The 11,400-nt window shown below is 49.5% G+C and overlaps 1 protein-coding gene across 1 annotated transcript; it reads right to left on the bottom strand.

Annotated features, from left to right (window-relative positions):
• Window positions 1–3,300: 3,300 nt before the first annotated feature.
• On the bottom strand, window positions 3,301–11,091 carry LOC145522392 (pregnancy-associated glycoprotein-like). Its single transcript, XM_081531138.1, has 8 exons — window positions 10,927–11,091; window positions 10,004–10,121; window positions 9,787–9,905; window positions 7,990–8,189; window positions 7,100–7,216; window positions 5,136–5,280; window positions 4,950–5,048; window positions 3,301–3,453 (listed from the first exon to the last, which is right to left on the bottom strand). Exons 1-8 carry the CDS (start codon window positions 11,089–11,091, stop codon window positions 3,301–3,303), a joined length of 1,116 nt encoding a protein of 371 aa, XP_081387264.1.
• Window positions 11,092–11,400: the final 309 nt, after the last annotated feature.

Raw genomic sequence — 11,400 nt, forward strand, 5'->3', positions numbered from 1 at the left:
TATAGAATTCATTTGCCGTTGAAAAGCAGTAGCATATAATATGGTCACTATTAAATTGATAAAAAATACTGGGGAAATATAAAGTAGCTAATTTACTGAGCTATATGCGGTTTTATCAGGTCATAAAGCAAGAAAATTTAACGAAATGCCATATATACATTTGGTGGGTAGTCAATGACTTCACCATTTGACTTTCCCTATGGGTAAAGAAGGAGAAGGCAATGGCACCCCACTCCAGTACTCTTGCCTGGAAAATCCCATGGGTGGAGGAGCCTGGTAGGCTGCAGACCCATGGGGTCGCTAGGAGTCAGACATGACTGAGTGACTTCACTTTCACTTTTCCGTTTCATGCACTGGAGAAGGAAATGGCAACCCACTCCAGTATTCTTGCCTGGAGAATCCCAGGGACGGCGGAGCCTGGTGGGCTGCCGTCTATGAGGTCGCAGAGAGTCGGACACGACTGAAGCAACTTAGCAGTAACAGTAGCAGCAGCATGGGTAAAGAATAACTATGACTTTGTCCCAGTCTCAGACTGGGACATGTCTCAGACACACGGACCAGAAATTCATCCCACACATGACACAATAACAGATGGCGTGCGAGATGAGCAGGCCTACGGAAGGGGGAGGATACACAACAAAAAATCCTTTAGAGCCGAGGACAGTGGAGGCAACATTAGGGCTTTAAAGAGGCAAGGTTATCTCGCTTTCACCTGCACTTGCTCCAGTGGGTGCCTGGCAGCCCCTGCCTGAGACATGTCAGCCTGGAAGGCAGCGTCGGCTCTGTGGGATGCCCCCTCCTACCTTCCTGGCCCTTCCAGCAGCTGTACCGTCTCCCGGGCCCCTGCCCCATCCAGGTCGTCCAGGTAGCAAGCGGCTACCACCGACCCCTCAGCGGAGAGGCACACACTGACTGCTCGGCCAATGCCGCCACCCCCACCTGAGGTTGAAGGGAACACGAGGGAAGCAGGAAGGAGGAGTGGGCATGGGGTCAAAAGTCAGACAGAGCTGAGACACCAGGACGGGCAGTGATGGTGTGATCACTCATCTAGAACCAGACATCCTGGAGTATAAAGTCAAATGGGCCTTCTGAAGCATCACAACAAACAAAGCTAGTGGAGGTGATGGAATTCCAGCTGAGCTATTTCAAATCCTAAAAGATGTTGCTGTGAAAGTGCTGAACTCAATACACCAGCAAATTTGGAAAACTCAGCAGTGGCCACAAGACTGGATAAGGTCAGTTTTCATTCCAATCCCAAAGAAAGGCAATGCCAAAGAATGTTCGGACTACCACGCAATCGCACTCCTCTCACACGCTAGCAAAGTAATGCTCAAAATTCTCCATGCTAGGCTTCAATAGTTCGTGAAACAAGAACTTCCAGATGTTCAAGCTGGATTTAGAAAAGGCAGAAGAACCAGAGATCAAACTGCCAACATCCACTAGATCATTGAAAAAGCAACAGAATTCCAGAAAAGCTTCTGCTTCATGAACTACACTAAAACCTTTGACTGTGTGGATCACAAAAAACTGTGGGAAATTCTTAAAGAGATAGGAATACCAGGCCACCATACCTGCCTCCTAAAACACATGTACGCAGGTCAAGAAGCAAAAGTTGGACCTGGATATGGAACAATGGACTGGCTCAAAATTGAGAAAGGAGTACATCAAGGCTGTATATTGTCACCCTGCTTATTTAACTTATATGCAGAATGCATCATGCAAAATGCTGGACTGGATGAAGCACAAGCTGAAATCAAGATTGCTGGGAGAAATATCAGTAACCTCGATATGCAGATTATGCCACCTTATGGCAGAAAGTGAAGAGGAACTAAAGAGCCTCTTAATGAAAGTGAAAGAGGAAAGTGAAAAATCTGACTTAAAACTCAACATTCAAAAAGCAAAGATGATGGCATCTGGTCCCATCACTTCATGGCAAATAGATGGGGAAACAATGGAGGCAGTGACAGACTTTATTTCCTTGGGCTCCAAAATCACTGCAGATGGTGACTGCAGCCATGAAATTAAAAGACACTTGCTCTTTGGAAGGATAGCTCTGACAAACCTAGACAGTGTATTAAAAAGCAGAGACATCACTTTACTGACAAAGGTGTGCATAGTCAAAGGTATGGTTTTTCCAGTAGTCGTGTATGCATGTGAGAGTTGGCCCATAAAGAAGGCTGAGAGCCTAACAATTGATGCTTTTGACCTGTGTGTTGGAGAAGGCTTTTGAGAGTCCCTTGGACTGTAAGGAGTTCCAACCAGTCCATCCTAAGGGAAATCCGTCCTGAATATTCATTGGAAGGACTGATGCTGAAGCTGAAGCTCCAATGCTTTGACCACCTGATGTGAAGAGCTGACTCAATAGAAAAGGCCCTGATGCTGGGAAAGACTGAAGGCAGGAGGAGAAAGGATGACAGAGGATGAGATGGTTGGATGGCATCACTGACTCAATGGACATAAGTTTGAGAAAACACCAGGAGTGGGTGATGGACAGGGAAGCCCGGCATGCTGCAGTTCATAGGATCCCACAGAGTGGGACATGACTTCCTGACTGAACAACAACAATAGTCACTGAGATCTTTGAATCTGCTCTGGTTCCTGCATCCTGGATCCCCAGGGTCCTTCCAATATGTCTCCCCTTTCTTGAAGTCCAGCTAGAGTCAGGCTCTTCTCACTTGTGGTTCAGACTTGATTTTAGGTCCTGTCTGGGTATGATGCACTGCCAGCCCTCAACCCAAAGAGACGCCCCCATTCGTATCAGCACCACTGGGACAAAATCTTTATTCTTTCCTTAAAAATAATTTTATTTATTACTTAGTTAATTTTTGACTGTGCTGGGTATTCTTCGCTGTTGAGGCTTCTGTTTTCTCTAATTGTGCCTAGTAGGAGATACTCTCTAGTTCCAGTGTGTGGACTTCTCAATCTGGTGGCTTCTCTTGTTGCAGGGCAGGTGTTAGAGCACCTTCGGGCCTCAGTAGCTGTGCCATGTGGGCACAGTGATTGTGGCTCCCAGACTCAGGATCCCAGAATGGACAAAGTGGTTGTGGCGCAGGGGCATAGTTGCTGCACAGCACGTGGGAAATTCCCACATAAGGGATTGAACCCCTGTCTTCCACATTAGCAAGCAGATTCCCTACCACTGAGCCATCAAGGAAATCCCAAAATCCTTTATTCTTTCCTGAGACTAGGGCTTTGCAGAGCACCAAGAACAATTCACCAGCATCCCTGGGCCAGAGTGTCCTACGTGTGAGTGAGTGTGTGTTTGGTGTGAGCCTGATTGATTCCTGTAGCAGCCTGGATTTACACTGCAGGAGCCAGGCCAATCCTGTACTTTTCCAGATCGTAAACTGAGAAGTACAGCCTCAGAAAGATGTTACCCAGGACCCAGGTCTCCGCCTCGATCTCATGCTCTTTACCATTCCGAAAGGTGCTGTAGCAGAGCCCCTCAGAACTCTAGGGGAGAGGGAAATACACACCAGTCAGTCTGAGCCCCTACCAGCCTCCCCTAATCAAGATCCAGATCTGGAAGCTTCTCAGATTCATATCCCTCTTTTCATAAGTATCAAGTGGGTGTTTAAGCAGCTGCACAAGTCAGGGTTCACCCAAGAACAAGAAAGGCCAAGACCTATGGTTTCTATGAAGCCTGAGGGTGAGGGATGGGAGAGTTGGGCATTTGGGATTATCAAATGCAAACTAATATAGGGAGGATGGATAAACAACAAGATCCTGCTGTATAGCACAGGGAACAATAGTCAATATCCCACGATAAAGTAAAATGGAAAAAATATGAATAATACATACATGCATATGTGTAACCACCACTTTGCTGTACAGCAGGATTTAACACATTGTAAATGAAAAATACTTCAATGAATTTAAAAAAAACGAGTAATAATGGCCCAAAGTTCCCTCAGACTCTGCTGTTCCTTTCCTTCTGACCTCTGCTCACTCTTTTCTCTGCACAGAATGTCTTTTCTTCTCCCTTTTGCCCACAACCCTTGTCTTTAAGACTTCACTCAGGCCCTGTAAGAAGTCTTCTTGGACACACCCTCACCCTCCCTGGCCACTCCAGGCTGGGTTGGGTGATTCATCCTGATGCTCCCCGAGTCTGTAGCCCTCATCACCTCTAATCTGCCCCACTGCCCATTTGCATAGGCCCCAGGGGTGCCATTTGTACAGAATCCAGTATAGATTTGCCTCAACCCAAGCAGGCTTCTTCATTCCTCCATGAGGCTGAGGGTTTAGAATTACTGAAGCTTGCTTTCTTCCTCAAAGCCTTCTTTGAGCCCATCAGCCTGCTCTCAACTCCCACAGGGAGCTGACATGAAGCCTCCACCCTGTGCTGGGGCTGAGCAGTCACTGTGCACCCTTTATTTACCTTAACAACCCACCTGCCCACAGAGGGGTCGGTACCCCAACTCACCAAGGGGGTGGTGGGGCTTAGCAAGGGGAAGTTGCACCTGAGGACTAGGGTTACCATGTAATATATCATCCCAACCTGGACACCTTGAAGATGGGAAGGGAAACTGTTAACCCCTATGGTGGCACAGCACACTGGGACTGCCCCCAGCCATCCTTCTTGTCACTTGGTATATTTCAGGGATTGCTAGAGCTGACTTTCCGTGTTCATGCATCTGAGGTCTCTGGTTGAACTGAAGCTGAGGCCCTTAGTGTTCCCCTCTCCTTGTGACTCCCACCAGGCGAGCACGGAGTAGTGTCTCCACTTGTATTTCAGGAGGACGGATGTCCCAGACTGCCCTTTATTCTCACGGGGTTGGTTTTGTGGGAGGCTCTGGCCCAGGCACAGGAGCACAGCAGCATCTGCAATGGTTTCACTTGGCCTACAGAGGGCGCCCTCTTCTCAGCAGCAGCCTAAGGGTACCTGCAAGTCCCAAAGGTTCCTGCAAGTACCAGATTTGAGAACTACCCCTCAGGATTGGCCCCCTCACCTCATGAATGTAGGCTTGAGCAGGCACTGGGTAGTCGATGCCCTTAATAGTGAAGATGAGAGGAGGCAGGGTGCTGGTGGTGTTACATGGAACTGTGTACTGTTAGAGAAAGAGGGAGAGAGGTCAGCTCAGCTGATCCTTGTTGTTTGGGGAGCCTGGAAGCGACCCTGTGGCATGACCCCTCACCTGCAGACTTCCTAAGGGCCTGACGTGGATGAGCCTCTGGATTTTGGTGATGCGTCTACTTGGGCCAAGCAGGAATGCACTCCCAGTATCCATAATAGCCTGGCAGCTGCGTTTACAAGCAATCACCTTGCCGTTCATGGAGATGCTGAGAGAGAGTGGGACAAAGTAGCACCACAGTCACTCTGGAGTCTCCCCCACGACTGCCCCCTCCCTGACCGTCTCCTGAACAGCCCTTCAGCTCTTGCCCTTGGCTGTTTTTCTTTGCTCTGGTCATGTCCCCTATTTTGACTTCCTTTCAGTTCTTGAATGCACCAGTCTTTTTCAGGCCTCAGGGTCTTGGCACCTTTTGGTTGCCTTCCTAGAAGACCCCCAACCCCTTTGTCTAGCTAATTTCTCCACATCTTCCAGATTTCTGCTTAATTGTCACTTTGGCAGGAAAGTCTTCACCCTAGACTAGGTCAGGCTCCTGTCTTGCTCAGTCTTAGACACTTCCTCGTGTCTAGCATGTAGCAAGGTGGTAATTCACTGTGTGTGTGACTCGCTTCATGTGTGTCTGCCTCACTAGATGTGAGGGCAACTTTATCCTCAGTGCCTCCCCCAAGTGCCCAGCCTACAAGGATGCAACTGTATGTTTGTTGAGTGAATGCATGAAGAACACCCAGAGACCTATATCTGGTCTGACCAATCAATGATGGGTGAACCCACACAGTGAAGATGGAAGTTCCCTGGGACCCCAGATTCTTGGAGTGATGGTGGGGGAGGCACAAGCTGCCCGGAGAGAGGTGGTCTCCCAGCACCAGCCCCTCATCTGGCTCAGACATTGAGGGCCCCAGCCAGGGGATGCTCAAGCTAACCCAGAGGTCTCCAAAGGACCGGAAAGCTTTTGTCTGAGGGATGACACAGAATGCCATCAATCACTGCCCTTTGTTCTCAGGCCACTCCTGGATCCCAGCTCCCTGATTCTCTCTGAAACAACCCCTGCCCCACTGTGTGCCCCAGAAAGCAAGTAAGTACCTTCGAATATAGGGAGTGTCTCTTTGTAAGAGGTGCTCTCAGGTCTCAGGACTGCAGACAACATCTCCCCACTACTAGGTAGCTTCTCTCTATGGATAGAGTTTTCCTTGTTTGTCTAGGACTTTCCTTGCTTTTAAACTGGCGGTTCTGTGTACTAAGAACCTTCTCGATCCCGGGAAGCCCCGGACAGTTGGTTATCTGAACACAACCCTGTTCAGGCTGGTGAAATTCTCCCTGATCCTCTTTTCACCACACGGTCAGGTCCTCTAACCCTGCTGCCCACCTCACAGTGTGGTGGGTACAGCCTTTCCCGAGCTGCACAGACCTCTCTGGACCCTTTCAGGACCCTGGACAGAGGGCTGGTCAGGAGGTCAGGGTGATTATGGTCCCTTGGGTGTGTGTGTATGTCTTTTTGTGTGTATGTCTGTATGTCTCGGGAGAAGGCAATGGCACCCCACTCCAGTACTCTTGCCTGGAAAATCCCATGGATGGAGAAGCCTGGTAGGCTGCAGTCCGTGGGGTCGCTAGGAGTCAGACACAACTGAGCGACTTCACTTTCACTTTCATGCATTGGAGAAGGAAATGGCAACCCACTCCAGTGTTCTTGCCTGGAGAATCCCAGGGACGGGGGAGCCTGGTGGGCTGCCGTCTATGGGGTCGCACAGAGTCGGACATGACTGAAGCGACTTAGCAGCAGCAGCAGCAGCAGCAGCTGTATGTCTCTGTGCTTGTGTCTGGCCACGAGTGTGTATATCTGCGTGCCTGTGCATGTTGATATGTGTGCCTATGAGGGTGTTTATACGTGTCTTGTGTGTGTTTATATGTGTGTCTTTGTTTGTGGATATGTCTGTGTGTGAGACTGTGTCTGTGTTAAATGTGCGTGTGTCTACATGTGCCACTGCACCCGTGCGGGAGCACTGCTAGAGTGGCCCTCGGAGGGTGAGGCTTACCGCTCCATGGATATCTGCCAGTAGTGGGTTCGGGACACTGGTACCCAGTTGAGCTTTCCCATGTGGTAGGAGTGGTCCACCCCACCAAATATCCCCACACTGCCATTCTCCCTCCGGCTGTCAAGAGAAGAGAGAGAGGGGCTCGTGGGAGGAGAGTAACGCCAGCACTGTCTGAGGGCTGTGCTTCTCCACCCAGCAGAGACACCACTACGGTCCCCATTTTACAGATGTGGACATTGAGGAGCTGAGGGGTTGAGTACCTGACCCAGGCCTGTCACCATCTAATCAGTGCCACAGAAGTTTGAAGCCTGGCCTGGCTCTGACCACCCAACCTTCTGAAGAGGGCCTGGTCCCCTCCCCTGAGTGCTCAGAGATCCCCTCAGAGGACCCCGTGCTAGAGGAGTCTGGGTCCCCCTTGCCTCGCCTTTCATTTTTCAAAACTTCCAGGCCCAAGGGCACTAAGGGCATGGGTTCAGGGTCACCCAGGGTTGGCATCACTGGCCTATGACCTGTGCCGACCACGAAGCCCCACATTCAGCAGGCCCCAATCTCTGTTACCCACTCTTGAAATTCCTGACACTTGTTGAACAAGGAGTCATGCATTTGCATTTTCAACTGGCTCCAGCCAACTGTGTAGCTGGTCCTGGGCTCCTGGTGCAATGTTAGTGAGAAAGGAAACATTCCCACCATTCCTCTCCATCTTTCCATATCAAATCCACAGCAAATCCAGATGCCCTTCCTCCAACTCGTACCCTGATACCTTCCATTGCTCTCCCCCTTCCTCCTACTCCCTGGGCCAAGCCACTGCCCTCAAGTGCTCTATAATTTTTCATGCAAGTAAAAACATCTTTCAGCTGATTTGGAGAAGGTTCTTGTCATCTCAGACTTACCTGCTCATGTAGAAGGCAAAGAGCGGGTGAGGAATAAGTCCGAGGTTCTTCAGGTTGTCAAAGAGCAGGGTGGTTCCTTGGATGGCGAGGCTGGGGAAGCCCAGGCCCAGGATGCCATCAAAAGGTGTATATTGAAAAAAATGTTTGGATTGCTTCTGGCTCAGGGCAAAGGTCTGGTTGAAGTGGAGACGGTTCCCAATCTGTAGGAGAGGAGAGTAACTTTGATGCTCAGTCGTGTCTGACTCTTTGTGACCCCCATGGACTATACGGTCCATGGAATTCTCCAGGCCAGAATACTAGAGTGGGTAGCCTTTCCCTTTTCTAGAGGATCTTCCCAACCCAGGTATGGAACCCAGGTCTCCTACACTGCAGGCGGATTCTTTACCAGCTGAGTCACAAGGACACCCAGGAGAGGAGAGTGTTCCCACATAAAGGACCTGAGGCCTGGCTGTGCCCTGCCTTGGCCTCAAACAGTTAGACCAAGCTGGGAGAGGAATTTGGGTTCCTTTTGTGAGGGGCTGTGGATTTTAACAACACCTGCTTCTCCTGCAAACACCATCTGAGTGAGTCAGATTGGCCTCATGCCTTCTGTACAGGAGGGGCAACCTAGACTCAGGACAGGACTGAATGGTTCCCCCTTGTGGACAAAATGAGTAGAAAGCAGCGTAGTCTTCTCTTCAACATTACTATGATCTGAGGACAGAAACGGACTGAATTCATTGCAGTGCATTGTGGATTCTGCATCTGCCCAGAAGACAAAAGCCCATTATACAATGTCGCTGGTAGGGTTCTCATGAAAATTATGCCTGGGAAACTAACTTTTTGGGATATATGTGCACACGTGTCTTGGGGTGTCAGGGAGTGTGGAATACTCAGACATTTGGGGGATGGCACTCCATAGTTTTTCTTAGACTCTCAAAGACCCTGAAGAGTGAGAACCCATTTATCAGACCCCTCCCACATCTGTGGCCTCCTGCTTTCCCTGCCGGGATACCTGAAGCCTTGGGCTGACCCCTGGGTCCCAAGCAGTTTTATCCTCTCCCCAAACACCCCACACCTGCTTGAGTCCTGACTAGCCAGACCAGCTCACCTGATTAGCACATGTGTGACCTTGGCAAGGCCTTTGTTCTCTGCACCTCAGCTCCCTCTTCTATATCATGAGTTAATCATAGTACTTGCTGTGTAGAGTTGTTGCAGGATTGAACAAGTTTCTTATCGTTCAGTGGCTAAGTCGTGTCTGACTCTTTGCAACCCCAGGAACTGCAGCACACAAGGCTTCCATGTCCTTCACCTTTGCACAGAGTTTGCTCAAACTCATGTCCATTGAGTCAGAGATGCCATCCAACCATCTCATCCTCTGTCACCCCCTTCTCCTCTTGCCCTCAATCTTTCCCAGCATCAAGGATTTTCCAATAAGTTGGCTCTTCACAGTAGGTGACCAGAGTATGGGACCTTCACTAACACTTTTACTTTAAACCAGTTATTACCATGAAAATGCCTAGCACAGTCTGAGAATATAAAAGTGCTTTTCTCCCATCTCTCTCCTCACACCAAAATGAACCTTGGGCTCCTCATAGGCAAAGAAGCTACAAATCCACACCCCAAGCCACTCTCTGGGTTAGCCATGGGGAATCTGTGTGTCAGCAGGGGCATTGTCTCCCCAAGAACAGAGTCCTTCCAGGCAGATGTACAGCCATTAGGGGACTTTGGGAAGGACAGACCCTCCCAGCTGGTCCTGCATCTCTTTTGTAAGCAGCAGTTGCTCCCAGGGCCAGAAGCTTCTGGTTTCCACATTACCTGAATGATGTCTTGGCCAGGGACTCCTTTTATGCTCCCAGAGACATAGATGAGGTCAACAGGGTTGTCCAAGAGCTTGAGGGTGGTGGACTTGAGAGGGTTGAAGAGATTGTGTGTCACTGCAGACACAACAGATGATTGCCCTTCAGGTGTCAAAGACGGAGAGCAGGGTGGGAGGGCAAGCACAAGATGCGAGGGGTGGGGAGGGGGTACTCACAGCAGCTCGGACTGTGGCAGTAGGTGGAGGGCACCCACAGGTCAGAGGAGGTGGTGTCAAACAGGACCGTGAACTCCTGAGGGGGCGTCCCAATGGCGATGGTGCCGATGTAGATGAACTACAGGGGCCAGGGAGGGATGGTTAGGGCAGACCTGGCTGCCTGTCCACCCCCTTTCCACCCGCGATTCCTCGAGTACTGCCTCCTGCTGGGTTTCCCAGGTCTCTTGATATAATATTCCAAGTGCCCAGTCTCATAGTCTCTACCCAGACTGGTGTCTTCATTTTAGAAGTTCTCCAGTCTCCCCTCTATGTCCAGTATGAGCTCCTCCTTCTCCTAGGTCACCCTAGGCCACTGACTCTAATCTCAGACCATGTCTGATCAAAAGCACTCAAGTGGCCCTTTATTTAGACATGTATTTACCCTCTCTCCATCTCTCAGGATGCCCTGTGCATTCTTGAAGAAGAGACTAGACCTTTATAGTTAGTAAAGGACTATATGGACTCAGTAACTTTTTACCAGTATCACTCTTGGATCTGCTGAGACTGAACTTGCTCTGTCTGGGATTTCACACTTGATTTGCAGCTGTCTTTATCTTTTGATGAGAGATGGCTCACCCTTCATCTATAACTGAGTGACTCACTTAGTTCAGAAAGAACAATCTCCCTCAAACTAATGATACACCTTTGGCACAGAAATGGATGTTCATCTGCCCCCTGGTCATTGCTGGGCCCAGTCACCTCAGACCAAGAGCTGAGGATGAGACTGCCTTCTCCTCAGGGCATGGGGTCCCTGTTCCCCCGTGTTTCTGCCTCCTGCAGGAGCCCCAGCCACAACATCCCACCTGGCACCTCCAAATGAACCCCAGTGCTAGACCAGAGCATCAGGGGGGCGCTGTGGAGCACCATCCTCCCAACACACTCACATCCTTGTAGTTTCTCAGGGGATGAAAAGTTGCACTTGGGTCATGAGCAGAATTCTTGGACAAGCTGTAAGCTTCTTCCTCCAGGAAGCTTTTCACCAAGCTTGTTTCCCTGAGGGTTTCTTTCATGGTCTTCATCTTTGTAAGAGGGATTCTTTCCACAAGCATGGGGAAAAGGAAACAATGAAAGGGCAGCAATCAGCCATATGTGTTATAGTAGGATTGCCATAGCTGGCATTATAATGGCACTGTGTATTTTTTTAAGCATTTTAATGAGGGTCATTGTATTATTAGCATGCTGTGCAAAGACCATGGCAAAGACCTAGGTATGAATACTGGTTCTGTTGTGTAATCTTGGATAAGCCATAGGACCATTTGGAGTCTCCACTTTCCTGTCGGTAAAAAGGTGGAATGTAATAATCAGTATCCCTCATATAGAATGCCTTGGGTATTAAGGGAGATGATGGATATAATGCA

The sequence above is a fragment of the Giraffa tippelskirchi genome, chromosome 10 (genome assembly GCF_054371585.1).
Source record: "Giraffa tippelskirchi isolate mGirTip1 chromosome 10, T2T-mGirTip1v1.2.pri, whole genome shotgun sequence".
Classification (NCBI taxonomy): Eukaryota; Metazoa; Chordata; class Mammalia; order Artiodactyla; family Giraffidae; genus Giraffa; species Giraffa tippelskirchi.